Source organism: Passer domesticus, chromosome 11 (genome assembly GCF_036417665.1).
Source record: "Passer domesticus isolate bPasDom1 chromosome 11, bPasDom1.hap1, whole genome shotgun sequence".
NCBI lineage: Eukaryota > Metazoa > Chordata > Aves > Passeriformes > Passeridae > Passer > Passer domesticus.
In genome coordinates, this window is record NC_087484.1 from 21,610,668 (window position 1) to 21,629,436 (window position 18,769).

General features: G+C 40.8%; 1 protein-coding gene across 9 annotated transcripts in view; it reads right to left on the reverse strand.

Annotated features, from left to right (window-relative positions):
• Window positions 1-18,769, reverse strand: part of FARP2 (FERM, ARH/RhoGEF and pleckstrin domain protein 2) — a 73,453-nt gene that overhangs the window by 36,975 nt on the left and 17,709 nt on the right. For 8 of the 9 annotated variants that reach the window (XR_010369804.1, XR_010369803.1, XM_064435720.1 and 5 more), the window contains 6 exons: window positions 16,865-16,969; window positions 15,407-15,449; window positions 11,854-11,932; window positions 10,051-10,148; window positions 7,974-8,088; window positions 520-667 (listed from right to left, as the gene is read on the reverse strand). Coding sequence is in view for 7 of the 9 variants with exons in the window: in XM_064435720.1 (XP_064291790.1) it covers window positions 520-667; window positions 7,974-8,088; window positions 10,051-10,148; window positions 11,854-11,932; window positions 15,407-15,449; window positions 16,865-16,969 (588 nt within the window). In the remaining 2 variants the exon portion in view is untranslated. Of the gene's footprint in view, window positions 1-519; window positions 668-7,973; window positions 8,089-10,050; window positions 10,149-11,853; window positions 11,933-15,406; window positions 15,450-16,864; window positions 16,970-17,089; window positions 17,135-18,769 lie in introns of those variants that run through there. The other variant, XM_064435725.1, reaches the window with a different exon arrangement.

The following is an 18,769-nucleotide window of genomic DNA, read 5'->3' on the forward strand; positions in this document are numbered from 1 at the left end:
AATATTTCAGTAAATCAGCTGCCTCTGTGTTTTGGGGAGAGGAAAACTCTATCATTGCATTCATAAAGAGGATTCTGAGCACTGAGTTGTTTCTTTAATACAACAAACATAGTAACACTAATTGGTCCAATCACTCCAATCAACCAGCAGTGCTATACTATGAGAGCAACAATATCCCAGCAAAAAAATCCCCTGGCATAAAAAGATAAGAGAAACCAAACCAAAATTCCAGGATGACAGACCTGCCCCAGGGTTGTTCCACAAATAAATTAATTGATGATTTTCTCTCATCACACACCTAACTTCAAACAAAGCCCCTCTACTTCAGTGTCACTTGGTTTTGATGCTCTGCACTCTGCACAAGAACAAGCTGCACCAAACAGAATTTTGGGGGCTTAATGACACTCCTTGCCACAGAACACGTTAAATTTTCAAGGCATCAGAGACACCTGATATTCAAATGAGAGATTTACTCCAAGACATTGCTAAAAGACAGACAGTCTGCCATCCCTGCCATACCTGGAACACCAGCACACCCATGTGTGAAACTGCCAGATTGATTTTGGTGCCCTCACGGTCGGAGGCGAGGTGGAATCTGATGCCATACATCTCCAGTTTCCGGGCGATTTCAAGCACTTGAAAGTCAGATTCAGCAGGAGTTTGACCCCTACAATGAGGAAGAAAAATAAAGTTTGAAGAAAATATGATTCTACAACACTGCCAACACACTTAAGTCTGAACTCTGGCACTAAATGATAATTTTCTGTCTCATCTAGTTGGGTGGTTTCACTCCATGTCGTTGTCACTGAAAGTTCTGTGACATAAGACACAGAACTTTCTGTTATGTCTGTTATGACACAGCTGATGGCCAATGTCAAGTGCATCCCAAGACAGATGCTGAGAGAGATATTCATCAGCTCAGAGCTTTTAAAGCTGAGAAACTATAAAGTTGAACAAATCCAAATTCAATCCACAGTGCTCCTCCTTCTGCTGGCTTGTGTACACATTGGCATTAACTAAGACAAGAAGTGAGAGCTGGTAGAGTTGCACAGCCAGCAAAACAGAAACAATGCAAATATTGCAACAGAATGACCCTTTTCAGGTCAGGTTTTGGGACCACGAAATTATTACTCTATTACGACCAGGTGCCTTTGGCTGGATAATTCCCTCCCTGCCAAGGAATCCAGAGAAGGATCTTTAAAATGAAACCTCATCTGTTGTCAAAATTACTCTAAAAACAAGAGGAAGCTGTACACAGACAGGAGCAACTGCCCTGTAAGGGTGCACAAGGTCCAACACAGCAACACAGAGACTGTTCATGACCTGTCACAGTTTCAGCCCTCACTGACTGCTCCCCAGCTTAGCTGACATCAAACCACTAACATTTTACTCTCCTGCATGAAAACAGTCCTTTTTTTCTCAATCCCCCTTTTTTCCATGAGAGGGAGTACATTAGATTATAGTGCATTTTCAGTGGGTACTTGTACTGACAAGAGGCTTTTCCCTGTAAGTCAAAACACTCTATAAGTTCATGGGTCCTGACAAGGAGTTAAAGATCCTCCAAGAATGAGCAAATGGTGTTGTGGAAATGAAGGAGTTCTTGGAGTCATAGAATTATAAAATTATTTTATCATTATAAAAGACATTGAAGATGATCAAGTCCAGCTATTGCTACTGATCATGCCCCAGTTACACTACAAAGCAGGAATGTCTTTACCACAAACATAAGCATGTCACCCAGAAAATGCTACTACTCATTTTTAGGCATAACATGGTCCAGGAGAACCAGGAAAAGCAGGAGAACTTTCTCCTGTGCTGACCCCAGGGAAAGCCCACTGCAGAGCTGCCTCCAGATCTGGGGTCCCCAGCCTGAGTGGACACTCCATAGGATGGAGGAAGACCAGAGGAGGGCACAGAGATGCTCCAAGAGCTGGAGCCCCTCTGCTCTGGAGACAGGCTGGGAGAGCTGGGGGTGTTCACCTGGAGAAGAGAAGGCTCTGGGGAGAACTCATTGTGGCCTTCCAGTTTTAACAAGGGCTTTTAAAAAAAGGGGAGAGGGACTTTTTCTATGGACAAAAAGTGATAGGAAAGGGGGAAATGGTGTTAATCTAAAAGAGATGAGATTAAAATTACATTAGGAGAAATTCTTCCCTGTGAGGGTGCTGAGGCCCTGGCACAGGGTGCCCAGAGCAGCTGTGGCTGCCCCTGGATCCCTGGAAGTGTCCCAGGTCAGGTTGGATGGGGCTTGGAGCAACCTGGGATAGTGGAATGTGTCCCTACCCATGGCAGGAGGTCAAAACAAGATTAACTTTAAGGTGCCTGCCATCCCAAAGCACTCAGAAGTATCAGCAGCACAGGACCTGCTGGGCCATTCAGAGCAGTGAGGCTGCATCAGCCACAGCTGGATAAACTGACCCCCTACATCACTACTGACAATGATTAGAAATAATAAATACCAAATTACTTCCATGTGCAAGTTCACTAGGATAAATGCAATGATACATGGGTGCTAAAAAATTATTATTCTATTTACAAACAACCAGTGCTGAAACCAGATTAGATTCCTGCACACACATAGACTAAGCAAATTTTACAAGCCTTTTTTTCCAAGAAGAAAGTGGCCTTCCTTCCATAAATCTGCATTTCATTTTATTAAAACAGATGACAAACTATTTTTAGCATTACCTATTTTGTGTACTATGCTGTGCCACCCACAACATCACTACTAAATAAATTCTTCTGGTCCCTTGACTGGCTTTTCTAGTCATACTCCTTAAAAATACCTCCTACCTATCTAGAGTCATGTGTTAGATGAAAAAATTGTTTAGCTCCACATAGATTTTTTTTAAAATATGTATAGAGAATACTGAAGTGAATTATTACATTTGAATTAACAAAACTAGGGGTGATGACAATACATATTAACCCCAAGTAGGAACTGTCTCTACAATTCAGAACACAATTATGAAACTTATTTCATATGCTGCAGTTTTAAAAATAGAAGTTGTTAGAAAAAGGAATGATTTTTTTATACTTAGTAAAATTCTCTTTTGTGTAAAGACATACACATACACAAAATGCCCTGAGAAAGTAAAACCTGAATGCACACAACAGCATTTCAGCAGTGTTCTGTTGCCTTGTTCATTCTGGAAGGGAAAACAAAGAATCTAAAACACTACAGCAGGAAATCACAAATTTATTTTGCCAGCTGCAGAAGGCAGAGACTCAATGACATTCCTGACTTTACAAGCTCAGTCCACAATCCACCCTTATCCAAATGTCAGTATTTTGTGACCAAGTAATAGAAAGGGAAGGAAATAAGAGACACAAAAACCTGATTTCAAATGAAAACAGAAATGCCAAAAAACAGAGAGAGCCATTTTTACCACTTCTACTACTACATGGACTAGTTATGTCTAAAAGCTCAAATTGGTAAAGCAGATTTTCCTTCCCCTCACTGAAATGAGTAACTAAGTGCTTTTAACACTGGCTTTAACTGTTGTTTCCATTTCCACCACAGATTCCTCAACTACATCAAAAAAGCTGGAGTACCATGGTTCCTATTTATTAAACATACACGAGACAAAAGAGGTAGATCATAAATCCTGCTTTTGGCCAGGGCTTCCTGAGTTACACTCTGAGCACTGTGTGTAACTCCCACCCACGCTAATTCCTGCTGTAATTCTTCTGAACACAGCGACATTAAGAATGAAAGCAGGGCTTTGTCTTTTAAAAAGGGTGCTGAGGTTGGGAAGGAGGGTTGGAAGGGAAGGAAGGCAAAAAGCAAAAAATGGCAACTAGAAAATTGGAGCTCTAAAAAAATTCCTCACGGACAGCCTGGTGTAGCTGATGTAGAACCACTGACTCTTATTTCATGTACCATTAGATAGGATCCAAAGCACAGCACATCTCAGGGAAAAAAAAATAAGATACCAGCCAATTTTAAGAGTGTTCACTTGCACACAAGCTGCCTGCAGGCAGCAGAGAAGCTGAGCCTGGTGTGGAGGAGCTGGGAGCAGAGCCAGGCAGCTCTGCTTGTGCCACAGACAGGTACCAAGAGAGGCAGCTACAGAAATTGCCCTCAGATGCTGCCTGCAGGCTTAGCTGCACAGCCCAGCCCCAAAACAATCTGCTCTAATTTTGTTCAGCCATTAAGCAGATAAATCTACTTAATCTTCCCCAGGTCAATGGATGACACACTAATATCAGTATTTCCTGCAAAAACTGCTGTCAGTGCAAAAGGTGTTGGTATAGAGGTTCCTTACAACCATCCAACTACATAAATATTGGTTGTGATAAAATATCCCATGGCAATGGACTTAAAATAAATGCTGTCAAGTGTTAATTGATTTACAGAGCATTTAAACCCAGTGATTAATATAGAACTTTAAAGACGAAGTGTCAAGTTAGAGTTTTTCTAATTTACAGGCAATTTAAAGAACTTAAATTCATGGACAACTAAGCTAACAAGTAGTGAAAGGATGTGAGGGATAACAGTAAATGTAAACATAAATCTATTAAATCTTCTACTTCTTTTCTATTTATGTATGCACAGACAAAGAAACCACAGACATGTGAACACAGGCCAAATGTGTCATGTTGAATCCTGCACTCACCTCGCAGCAAGTATTCTACTACTCACAGGAAGGCAGAAGACATTGTATTTTGGGTGTCTGGCTGTCAGGAATTAACTGCACCAGCACCAAATACACCATCTACAAAATATATGTCTTCTATTTTTAAAAAATTATAGAAATAAAATAGGTTAATTCAGGCTCTTGCTGAAGCAATAACTAATGTGCTATACCAAAAATATAACTCATCTTGTTTACCATTACTACATTTGCAAAGTATAGAAACTATATTCTACGAAAGTAAAAGAAAGTATTTACAAATGTAAAAGAAAAAAATGTTTAATAGAAAATAAGCATTCAACTGCCATCTTTCCAATTACAACATTCTCCATTTACAGAATGGATTGGATACACAGGTTCTGTTTTACTCAGGGTGATGACATTCTCTCACTTCTAATAGCTACAGTGAAGTAATAAAAAAATAAAATAAAAAGGAAAACAGGCAGAAGGAAAGCGCCACAGAAACAATCCTGCCAGAAATGGGTTTCTCTTCCTGAACACCTGGTTTGTACAAGAAATCTTTCAGGAGCAATCATCAGTGGAAAAATCACAGAATCCCAGGATGGTTTGGGGGGGAAGGGACCTTAAAGATCATCCAGGACATCTTCCATTATCCCAGGCTGCTCCAAGCCCCATCCAACCTGGCCTCAAAAATATTAGTCTGCTGAAGGTAAGTGGGGGAATAATAAGGTAAATTAAAGGAAATAAAACATTAAAATAAATGAAAAAAGTAAAAATGTGACACATCAGAATAATATGAAAAAGAAGCATTTGTGTCCAACTGCACTGTGCATCCTCACCAGGAAAAAGCCAAATGCCCAGGTCCCTGCTCCTTGGAAGAGAAATGAGGAAAAGTGTGACTACACTGAGAAAACTCAGCACTCTCCTCAACTGCTGAGGATGGGAAAGGGTGGTCAATATTCCCTGAGTAAGGGAAGAGAAGGGATGTGTGTGCAGGTTTAGGCCTGGGTTCATTTTCCTCACAGCAGCTGGTACCAGGCTGAGGTTTCTGTTTGAGCTGGGGACATGTTGATAACCCAGGGGTGCTTTCCTTATTGCCCAGCAAAGCTCACCCAGAGCCAAGGCCCTGTGTGGAACACACACAGCTCCACAGGGAGGGGCTGGGAGAGGGGCACAGCCAGGACAGCTGATCCCAAGTGACCCCAAGGATATCCCATCCCATATGGCCTGTGCTCAGCACACAGAGCTGGGGGAAGCAGGAGCAAAGGGAATATTTGGAGTGATGGTGCTTGTTTTCCTAAGTCTCTGTTACCTGTGATGGGATCCTGCTTTCCTGAGGATGGCTCAACACCTGCCTGCCAGTGGGAAGTAAGGAATGAATTCCTGTTTTTGCTTTGCACGTGTGTGTGTGGCTCTTGTTCCACATATTTAAGCTGTCTGTACCTCAAGCTGTGAATTCTCCCACTTTCACCCTTCCAAATCTCTCTCCCAACCCACCAAGGGGCAGCCAGCAGCAGCATGGGGCTGAGCTGGGGTTAAACTTTGGAAGCCACAGCTAATTTTAAGACTGCACTGCTTGCAAAATGACATTTCTCAAAAAAATATGTTTCCAAATGCACAGGGGAAATTTGAAATGTACCTTCAAGGTAACCAGGTATCACAAACATTCAAAGGTAACCTTTTCTAATCTTATGCCTCAGCTGTTAATCTGAACATGGCTTGCATGTACCTGCCTTAAAATAAGATTTACAAACATTTTAATAACATGGCTGTATTAAATGCAATGCTTAAATGAATTTTGAAAAGTACATTTATGAAGCAAGGAATCTTTACCTATTAACCTTTCTGACAGGCAAAAATACAAACTATTACTGTAACCAATGATTAGAAGTAACTTGTTTGAAAAAAACCCTCAAATCTATTTAACAGAACTACCAGTCCCTGACTCAGAAGGCAGTCACCACCTTTCCATCAAGAGGAGCAAACCAGGAAAATTCCCCACAAGCAGAAGCAACTGAACAGAGCCCTGGTATGTGACTAATGCTGGGCTGCTCTGTCCATGCTCTGGGGGTACTTAGATCTAAAAATCCCACATTTCTCCTCATATTTGAGAGCCATCAGCCTACCCTGCATGGTGTCATCAAAACCTTGCATGACCCATTGGTAGCTTCAGACTCCACAGCACCTTGCAGTAGTATCACAATGCTGCTGCAAGTTCTGTGAAAAGGGTGTTTCCCCTTTTAATTTGCTGAAATTACTAATTATTTCAGCATTTTTCTTCAAACAAGAGAAAAATAATGAAATTAATGGTTTTCCTACTCTGGCTACTTTCTCCCAAGGTGAAGAATCCTAGCATATATTTTAATTTACTTCAAAATTACTTTAAATTACTTAAACATTTCTTTTGTTTCTTCATCATTTCCACAAGCACCTCAAAGGTTCAAAAGCACAAAAAGCTAACCTGACTTCATGAAGAATCAACAAACTAAAATTTCATCATTAGCAATAATTTCAGTACAAGTTAAAATGACTGATCACAAACAGCAAATACCTAATTACTGAAATTCTCAGGAACCAATTTCCCAATACCACAGGATGCGTCTTTAAACACAGATGCTGCCCTGAAAAACCTTTGGTCTGTCTTAAAAGAAAATCAGTCAGCAACAATCCATGAGTTCACCCACAGAGAGCAAAGGAAAATCTAAGTTTGGATTAAAACACAATAAAATGCATGTGTGGACATTCACAATTTTTAAAAGAACTTCAAATTCCTAAATCCTAATATGCAAGGTCTCAAAAATTACTGAAAAATAAGTTCCTGCAGTTCCTGACTCCATGCTGGAACTAATTTTATATTTGTGGCAGAGTTTCTTTGCCACCAATAGTCTTCCCTTATTTCAAAAATACCCAGCTGTAAGATAAGGTATTGCATGAATTCTGATGGAAGTTATTTCTTCCCCAGTCCCTCCATCCTTCTCCATCTCCCTTATGCTTAATGTGTAGCAAAAGAACATGATGCAATTGATTTCTAATTATTTAGACAAAAGCAAGAGCTCTGCATATGCTGGCAAAATTGAGCTTAAACTTTGTAGAATGGAAACTTAAAGAATTATTTTGCCTAAACACATTATTACATGTAAGCTTTCTTTGGGGCCTTATTAAAGGCACACTGCAAAAATCACTTGAGGAAAAATTACTGCCCAACAACTCCATCCTGACTATGCAACTATTGCTACACCAAACTTTATTGCTCAAGGTAAATGATGATTAATTTACACACTCTTAGTGTCATCCTGTCATGCAGCTGCTCAACCTCGCCCAGGGAAGCCCATCTGCTGCCCAGGGGTTCCCTCAGTGGTTTCATTAACCCTCACTTACACATGCTTCCTGTGGAACTCCAGGATCTTTCCTTCAAGTTTTTCCTGGTTTGGCAAATACTGATTTGTTTTAAGGTGTTCTCGATCTTCTGATTCATCAAAATCTCCTATTTCAGCTACAACAGAAAACAAAACAATGTTAGAGTAAGAAGAGACAATGGAAAAGGAACCCTGACAAAATATTTGGTAAGGAATTAGAGAGACCTTTAAGTGCTTCAAATTTGTGCATGATGTTTTGTATCCAGCTTCATTTTACTAAAAATCACATTTATGCCAAGCTGACTTCCTGCAGATTACAATGTTCAGTATGTTCAGATGTTCAGTATTTGAACATTGTCTGGAAAATTTAGACTTCTTAAGGGTGCCAGATGTGAAACTTTTAGAAGACCTGTGAGGTGGTCTGAACATTTCCTCCTTACAGACACCTTATACTAAATAGCATATTTCAATTTATTTTTTAGTATATATATGTAAAATAGTAATAGACAAGGCTACTTGGGAAGATAAAAAGTTGCAGATGGAATTTTGGTCTCCACATATCCATGTTTTTCAGATGCAATGCTGTGAATTTAGGAATATTTACAGAAGAAAAAAGCATTATTGTAAAGAACAGAACAGCTTCCACCTGATACAACACAAAACAATCAGAAGCCTTTGGCTTGGAACACAAAAGCACAAGGCAGGCAGAACATGTGGCAAATGTATACAAAAATTACAAGTTGAATAAATAAATTTTAGGAATTTACTTTTTCTGAAAAAAAGATGAAGTTGCAAGATTAAATTCAAAACCAAAAAGTTTTAAAATATGAAAGTACATCTGTTGTTCTAAGAACTTCCCAAAAACTAAGTTGTGAAGCTCATTTCTGTGGAAGGATGCAAAAAATGTAAGAAAATTCAAAAAATAGACAAACACAAGGGCAACCAAACAGATGCAGTCAGTCTGTGGAGCTGTGTGTGCAGTGATTATGGGATGGATGTGGAAAAGGAAGAGTTGCCATATGCTTGCCCTGTGTCTGAGGGCATCTGCCATCAGCTACTGTCAGAGAAAGGAATGGGATTGTTCTTTAACAAGAACACAGCAAATCCTGTTTAAAACCCAGCCAGCACAAGAAGGAATGAGTCAAAAATACTGAATATTTTGTAAAATAATTTCTGTTGAAAATGAACCTGTTCTCTCTGACATTTTCCAGAAGAGCAGAATCAGGCTAAGCAAGGCCTGATGGTGAGAGTCTCTCATCAGCTCCACAGTGCTGGAAAACCATGAGCAGGTTTTAGTGGTGCCACACACACAATACAGATTTGCTCTTCCAATAAAATCACCAGAAGAAATACTATTATAACTGTATTGTTATATTGCATTGCAGAATTAGACAATCCATAACTATTTAGCAGTGCACATGTGAAGAAAAATAATTGATCAGCTTTTGCTTCCAGCCAGCCAAGAGCCACCAAAGGCTCTGTCTGCAGGTTGGATTGCAGACCTGTGAACACTTCAGCTGCTGCTCCAGAAATTTGGTGTCTGAACTCAGGGTTTCCAACCTCCTCATCTCAAAGGCCAAGTTTTAGGTCTTTAAGCATGTACAGACTGAGCCAGCAGCAGCATGGAGTGCTTCCTGATAAATTGCTTCCCATTTCCATTTTCAGTCCCAGCGAGGAGGAAAGCTGCTGACAGCCCCACTGCAGAACCTGTTCCAGCATGGCTCTCAGCTGTGTTTCAGCCCAGTTCCTGCACAGCCATCTCCTCCCAGGCACAGGGAAAGTGAGAAGTGGAGCCAAGGAAGCACCTAGACAGGTGGGAACAGCTGTCTGAAGAGTGCTGGCAACAGAGCTTGCAGAGCCAGGGAAACAGCAAGGGGCTGGTTTTGTACTACCCCTCAGAAACCAAATTTACCTGGTACAAAAGCACCAGCTGTTCCTCCCCACACCAGCCCTGATGACCGTCCCAGGGTTGAAAACCAACATCTTTACAGTGTGTGGAGAAGGAAATACTGAGACAGAGACTTCTTTCAGTTACCAAAAGCTTCCATGTGTGATTGAATGTGGGTTAGCAGTGGCACCATCAGCAGTGGGATACTCACACTGCAGAAGGTGGGAGACCAGCAGGGCAGCTGTGTTGTCACTGCAGGTCAGCCTCTCCTCTGCCAGGTCCCTCTTGATTTGCAATGCAAACAGGTACCTGCAGGAGAGGTGCAAGGGCTGGAGTTACACACACCATCCTGACATGTGAAAACACAACACAACAACTGAGCAGGAGCTTATAAAAGCAGCACCTCCTGATCCTTCTGCTCTCCAAAGAACAACACAACAGCCTGGCTACCAAGGAGCCAGGCCAAACCAAACCAAAATAACCTGTGACTGTTCCAGTGCCATTTACCAGCACAGAGAGACTCACAGGAACAAGGAAGCAGAAGGAAAACCATGTTTCAAGCAGTAACTGTGCAGTAACAGCAGGTGTCATTTTTAACTGGAAAGAAACTTAAAGAACATTTCAAGTGATCTTATCTATTAGAAAAAAATATGGAAGAATATAATTGATTCCAGTATTTTGTTAGGAAAACTAATAAACATTTCTGTTAGCACTCAGCTAGTCTACTCAGCAGTTGTGTTTTCCAGAACTATATTAGCAGCCTACAAAGACAGTAAGAAGTTCAATTTACTTTTCTTATACTGCTGTATTCGTTCAACTAAAATATTTCCCATTCAGTTGTTAAAGAGCAATAATTTCTGTTTAACAGTTTTGTATGCTGTTCCTTTTACTTGGAAGGAGATACACTAAGGACTCCAGTAAAGAGGCAAGAACTCACTACTATAAACCTTCAAACTAACAGACTGGTTCCTCTTCAGTGAATTATACCCTAAGAGATAGCACTAACATTTGTTTAAAGAAGAGTTTATTTTAAAACTTTATTCCTGAAGTAAAAGGTACTAAAAGTTCTAAATTTTGAATCATAGGGATTTTTTTAAATTTTTAAGTACTGTAAGTATGTATTTAAGGCTTCTCAAAAAGTATGCTTTGCTTTCTGTATGTCTGATGAGCTCTCAGTTTCTCTAGTACACTCACAAGAGAGAATACAATATCATTAACAGCATCATTAACTACCCAGATGCTCTAAGTGCAGACCATAAATACTCAATAAATAGGCAAAATACAGTTCCTGCTCTAAAAAGCTGTATTCCTAATGAATTCCCTATATGGAGCAGCAGTTAAAATAAGAAAACTTGGTGCAAAGGAAATATTCAGAGAGTATTTCTCCTCAGAAGAGACAGTCACAACTGTTGTCATGCTGGCTTGTTCTTAAATACATCTGAAGGATAATAAGGAACCTCTCTGAGAGGAATTCCAATTAAAAGTAGTGAAACTGTGAAAAGCACTAAATGAGCTCTTCAAACACCAACATCTGGGTAATGTCCTTGTTAGAGGCAGACTGCAAACCAGGTCCCCAGGTGCCAGCAGGTGGATAGGGCTGCTTAACTGACCACAGATCCATTAGCAATCCACAAAAACAACCCATGGTGAGCAGGGTTAAAATTGTGAACAGTAAAGTGCGTTTAAAGTTTAAATCACTTATTAAAATATGTACTGATCATTTTATATTTATTTTTTATAGACAGTGTTTATAAATGTTAGCATTTTCTGTATACTCTGACTCCCTTGACACCAGGATGGTGGAAAGCCCTAACCTGTGCTGTTTTCTGTTTTGAAAAGTATTTTTTCTGATAACATTCATCTGCCAACACATGGCTGCTGACACTGTAACATCCACTGTAAGTGCTCTTTTACTCATCTTCCACCTCAGTTTTGCTTGAAAGCAGCTGGGCTGCCTTCCTACTCTATTAATTCAGTGTATAAAGCATGTCCAATAATTCTAAAAAGACTTTACCTAGTATATTCCTCTTGCAGCTGACCCGGGTCAGGAGGGAAAAACTTTACAGCCAGACGAAGCATTGTAGTCTTTGGTCCTAGAAGAAAAGTTGGTCATTTCACAAAAACACCCCATGTTCTTCATAAACACATGCACATTCTGTTTGCCAACAGGCAGAGAAATAATACAAAGAAATTCTAGCCAGCTTTAAATCCCAGCTAGCCACAGCAGGCTCTGGTGTTGATTGTTCATGTCAAGTGAGATAAAGCAGCTGTTTTCTAGAGGAACCTGGATGCCACTGACAAGGTGAATCTGCAGGCTGAAACTGGAAAAACAGCTTCATGCAATGAGAAATCTCTAATACCCCAAAGCAGCATAAAAGACCATCAGAGGTGACCCAGGGAGAGGGTCCCAGAAGGGAGACACATCCCACAGGCTCCCAACACCCACCTCCACCATCAGGAGTGATGCCAGCAGACCTGATGGCTCCCCATGGAGATAAAAGGGTGTTTGCACCCTGCTCCCAGCATGCCTGGTAATACACATCTCCTCCCATTTCCAGAAAACTAATTTAAGTTTTAAAATTGAAGAGAACCCTTGGTCACTGCTGGGAACAGTCCCTAATGCTCTAAATTATCAGTTCCAGCATCACAACTCAGCCTGTGGAGCCACAATCCCTGTTCCACCTGGATTTCTGAAGGAATTCCTCCAGGCTACAACAACCTCTCACCATGCCAGGACTGGGCACCACTGTTTTCCTACTGTTTTTCCTGCCTGAAAGCAAATGAGGCCAAGTATTGCAGAGGCAAACAAAGCACTGGGCAGGCTGTGCTGCCAGGAGCCTGCTGAGCATCCACCTGATGTGCACAGGCACCCCCTGGACCAGAGCCAGGCTGTGCCCCCAGTGTCCTCGTGCTACTGCTGTTTGAAAGTAAACTTAGCCAAATTAAAAATAAATCAAACTTGTTGGAGCACAAGCAGCCTACTTTTTAATTTATTTTAAGCACCAGGATCTCTCAAAGCTTAAAACAGTCCAGTTTAACCCCATCAGCCCCAAAGTACACTGATTTTTTTCTGTCTGGAATAACTCATTCCCACAGGCCAAACATTCCTTCACCCATCCTCTCGTTTGCTAATGAGCAAATAACAAACTTTGCTTTTTGACAAGTAGCTGGGAGAACTCACAGAGTATCACAGCTGTGACAAGAGCAGCTCCCAGCCTCCAATTCCAGAATTACCAAAGCTTTGGTCAACAACAAAAAAAAAAACCAAAAATCCACATCCTAATTACAGTGTAGCATCTAGAAATGAAAGGAGGCTGGAAATAACACCCTGTAATGACACAGAAAGCCCACATTTGGCAGAGACTAAGGATTCTACAGTTCTAGACATAGCCCAAGTGAGGGAAATAAATAGTTTTAATGATCCCAGTTAAAAGATCAAAATTTTACATCAAATTTCTGAAAATACTCTGAGCCTCTGGAAGACCTCCACAAGGTTAAGAACAGTCCTGCACATTACTGATGCCAATCAAGTGGAAGTATTAATGTGGGAGCAATATTGGAAGTGTTTCAAGCATCATTTACATCAAATGATAATAAATATAAAAAATTTAAAACATAATACTGCATATTTGCTTCTGTAGCACAACCCTCCTCTTTTTGTTTAGCCAGTCTTGCCTTTCCTCTATGAATAAGTTCCACTCAAATCAGGAAAATAAACACTTGCCCAGTCTTAATCAAGATGCAGAATTTATTTTAAGAAGCCAAGTCTGAGCAAAAGTAAGAAACAAAAAGGATGCGAGAAAAAATTACCCAGGCAGGAATGGTGAAGACAACTCTGATTTATATAAAGTAGCAGCACCTCAGAGAAGGTACCCAAATGTCAACCTGATACTGTGTGTCTGTTAGGAACCTGAAAATTTGGATCCAAACTCCTTCCCACCTGGAGTGGTTCACTAGTAAAACTGACTGCATTCATTTGAAATTAATTAAAAAATTCCAAACCTTATCACACAAGACAAAGTTCAATGGATGTCACACAGCCAAAACTAACTGGGAGTAAACCAAGAACTTCTGTTTTTAGAGAGATGTCAAAGACTCAGAAGTGCCTGTCTGCAGGTACACAGCAATCACCAGCAACATCAACCAACAAGTCTGAGCAACATCACCTCAAAACCCATAACATCTGTGTTCCCCTGCTGCTGGACCAAAAGTTAGAAGTTTAACTTCAAAATATTTACATTCTACAGGGAAAAAAAAAGCCCCAATATATAGAAAAGAGGACATTTTAGTCAATTTAAAATTGATTTCAGAACATGAACATTTGCCAGACAACTGACTGGTATCTCTTACAGAGTAATATTAACAAAAAAATTAAATAAATCTTTCCATTTCACTGGCAACACAACATGGGTGGCAGACTGCAAAGCAGCCATAAATCTTAGTACATCCCCATGATTTGAGACCATTTTAGAACAATGTTTGTATCACCAGGGAACACTGTTTGTAGTCTAAGGTCAAGTTTCCACAATTTATATACTATAGGAGAGGATACAGAAGGAGTAACCAAGCAGCACTTGTGATCCACAAGATTTTTTGACTGGGATATAATTCCTCCTAGCCAGGAGCATATAAAAAGACAGCACTCACAACATCTTTTTGGCAGGGAAAATAGAGTTAAAATATTCTGTACTCTCCCAAAGGAGCCTTATTTTATAGATGATTTGACTCTTCTGCTTAAAAAACAGTGCTGACAAAAGTCAAAAATCATGACCTTAAAGTTACAAAATGAGCTAGAATTGATGATTTCATATTTTCTGGCAATCAATTTTAGACAGAAGAGTAGCTAAAAGCTACTTCCCAGTACTCATTTTCAACATATTTCAATCAAGATTTGCAAAGCAGTAGGAATCCACCACACCCTCCTGATCTTGTTCCTCCACAAAGCCTCTACAATCACAACCACAAAACAAACAAATTGCTTAACTGTGTTCTACTGAGAAAAAACAAAAAGCTGGATCTATTCTTTCAACATCTGAAGAACCAACCAGCAAGCTGCATTCTTCAGCAGTTTCAGGGCTTTAAATTGCCTGTCACATTAACACTTTTTAGGTGGTATAAAGACAAGGCCACACTCCACAGCCAAGGCAGAGGCTCTGACACTGCAGCCACCACCCAGGTGGGAGATCCCCACTTCTGCTCCTGAGCATGTGGAAAGAGCTGCCATGGGAATCAGCCAAAATGTTCCTTTTTCTTCCCACGGTATGACAACACAACTTCCAAAAGCTAACACAGCAAGTGTTATATTTCACTTCAGTACAACACCAGCTGAGCCAACCTATCCAGATATTTATCAGAGAAAGAACCCTGCCCGCAGGAAGTTTCCATTCCACCCACCACATACTGCCTATTAAAATGTCAGGTTAGCATGCCCCAGCAGGAACCACTCTCACCCCTGCCATGTGTGTTTTACAGGGAAGCATAACCAGTAAATCAAGTAGTAATTGTGAAAGCAACCCACATAAAGAAGATGCAAATTAAGGAAAACTTCCTTTTTTAAAACTACTTACTCCGTACTTGTTTAATAACAGGTTTCATAGGTTCCAGCCAAATCTGAAATTGGAGAGAAAAAAATTACAAACTTACATTCTTATTTAATATAATATGAAAACATCAAAAGTAAATTCAAATTAAACAGTAATTTATGAGTAGCATTTCTTCCTCAATGCTGTAATTCCTTTGCTTTACAAAAACTGTACTTATCTATTTGAATTGACATTTCTCATGCATCAATACAAAAGCCACTGATCTGTGCTTAAAGCTCATCTGGACAGAAGAGCCAGGTCAGCAAAAGCAGAGCCCCAGTGCCAAGAGGGCAGGAGTCATGCCAAAAGCCACAGTCTGACAGGAGCCAGGCTGCAGAATTACAGCAAGTCTGCAGAACATGAAAAGGTCCAATGCTTTTTTTCCCTTCTGTGCTATTTCTGTCACTCATCCCTAGCTACTTAAGGCTCAATATTAACTTCCCACCATTTTTTCCCTTTTGACAAGCATGTTTTACAAGAAAGACTATTGTTCTAGTAAAAGGAGAATCCACAAAAGCAATGCAAAATATTCTGGAAGCTCAACCTTTTTATTTTCCCCACTCTACCAAACAGAAAATTGTTACAAGACAATTATGTTTGGTCCTTACTAGTTACTGTTCTGTTTGTGAGACAGCTGAGGATTTTAAGAACATTATTAGCTGCAGGAACAGTTTGGACACCACGCACAAGCAGCAGAAACTAAACAAGCTTTAGTGTATTTCCTCAGCTCAAGAGCAGCATGGAGAGTGCCATTAGCATTCCCTATGTTCTCAATCATATTCTCTGCATTTGAGTCCTAAATCTTAAAAAAAGTAATTTTAAAAAGTTAAAAAAAACCAAAACAAATCAAATGAAAGGAAAGTCTGGGGAACATTTTCTAGTTTAGAAGCCACACTGTCCTCTTTGCAAGGTACAGGATAAGTGACTAGGAGGCTTAAAGGTGTCAGCATTGATCTAGATCAATGATTTAAAAAGCTTGCAGGTCTGTGTGCCTGCTGAGGTTTTTGTTGATTAGAAAGAGGTTTGGAATGGCTCTTCAGGAAAATTAATTGAAGACTGAATTAACTGAGGATAAATATGAACACTACCAAAATTAAACACCATAATTTGATTTTATAAGTGCTCTGCAGAGTACACTTTGAGTTCATGTTTCTGCTTTCAGAGGAAAGGAGGATTTTATTTCTGTCCCTGCAAGTGGGAACATCAGCAGCTATTTAGCTTCTTTATACAATTTCTGAGACTTAACAAGAAGCAGGATCTGTTTCCTCCCTTCTTCAATAGCTCTTGTCATTCTGCTGAGTGAAACAGATTTACAAGAATCCAAGAGATAATCCCACAGGAGACTACAGGAAACTGCAGCAGACTGAGAAATTTTTGTCACCCAAGGAACTGCATTCACCCAACATTTTTATTATACTAGATTTGTCAGGGAACTGTACTCACCCAATATGACTGGATATTCTGGAACTCAATTCCAAAGTAGTCTGACTCAATCAAATTCAGATGCTTGTAAACTTCTGTCAATAATGTCTGGCCATAACATTTTGACTAAGGAAGCAACAAAAAAAAAGTTACAGTGAGATTAATAAGAATAAACAAGCATAAGTTTACAGCAAAAACAAATGGCATCTTTATAAACCAGAAAAAAATATCATAAAGATTGTTCACATTGTTTTTATCACTGTAACACACAAACATATAATATGGAGGACTCCATCCAAAAACCCTTCACAGAGGCAGAGGAACTGAAGCTGGCAGGGGCCACGGGAGGTCAGCTACCCCAGCCTGCTGCTCCCAGCAGGGTCAGCAGAGAGCTGAGCAGACCAGCTGCGGGCTATTTGCGGCTCCCTGACAAACCCACACGTTTGTTTGTGTAGCTGAGGGCTGTGGCCTGGGGCAGGAGCTGCCAAATCCCTGCTCCACACAGACCCCTCACTCCTCCCCACACCAGGAACCCCAGGCCACACCAGGCAGGCTGGAAATGCCTGCGGACAGCGGGAACCCAACGGAACCTCCTCACACCACGCTGCCTGGGCAATCCTTTCAATGAACCTCTCCCTCGAGAAACTCACTCAGTCACTAACCCTTCCTGAGAGCCAAACTAGGGACAAAGCCACAAACAGCAGCAGAAAGCAGCTACAGCAACACAGGAGAGAAGGGGGGACTTGCACAGCACAGCCAAACCAGCGACACCTGGGGCTGCTGGTTCAGTCACCCAGCCTGCTCCCAGCACCTCGCACTGCAGCAGCTGCCAGGGGAAAAACAGCATTTCTGAACCCACACACCAGCCCATCTGCATCACCCAGGAAAGAATCCAAAAGGCTGTCACAGCCCATTCCAGAAACACAAAAACCTAGCAGGGTGCAGCAGGAGTTGCAAGGCCACCAAGCTCCACCTTGAGCCACAAAAAAGTCCCCCAGCTGTGGGGACAGGGTGTGGCACCATTCTGGATGACTGGGTTATCCTGCAGAACACACTGGCAGCCTTGATGCCACTGTGGTTTTGTTCATTTGGACAAGTCCAGTGATGGAAGGCTCTTTGACTTTCCCATCAAAGCAGGAACGGGGTCCTGTGATGAATCTACACGCTCAGAATTGTACCTACTTTAAAAGTATGAGGCATTATAATAAATCATCACAGAATCACAGGATGATTTGGGTAGGAAAGGACCTTAAAACTCATCCAATTCCATCCCCTGACAGGGACACCTTCCACTAGCCCAGGCTGCTCCAAGCCATGTCCAACCTGGCCTTGGACACTTCCAGGGATCCAGAGGCAGCCACAGCTGCTCTGGGTACTCTGTGCCAGGACCTCACTACTCTCACAGGGAAGAATTTCTTCTCAACATTTCAACTAAATCTACCCTTCTTCACTTTAAAGCCAAAGTAGTGATAGAATTAGAATAATTCAATACAATGCAAATTAAAATATCTGAGAGCAAGAATGTGCTATTTTAGGCTTAAAAGATAAAAACAAGGGGAATATTGGGGAAATAGTTTCACTATAGTTTCACATTATGAGGTGCATTAAAAAATCAAAAGTAATAGTTTCTTACAGGAAAAAGATATAAACTGTCAATGTTTTTAGAACCATGCAAATGCCTCTATAATACTTTAAAAAAACCCTTAAGATTTCATAGAGAAAAGTCTGACAGCTCTGCAGTGCTGCAAACCTGAAATAGCTTTGGTATCTGCAGTGGTGTGAGCAAAGCTGAGTGACTCCAACCCTGTAACCTCAGAGAAAAGCACAGAAGCAGGACAGAGAGTGACAGAAGTTGGGTTTGTATCTCTCACTCAGGCTTTCAGCAGCCATGGTACCTGTAAAGAGCAACCACAGCTTCAGTCAGGT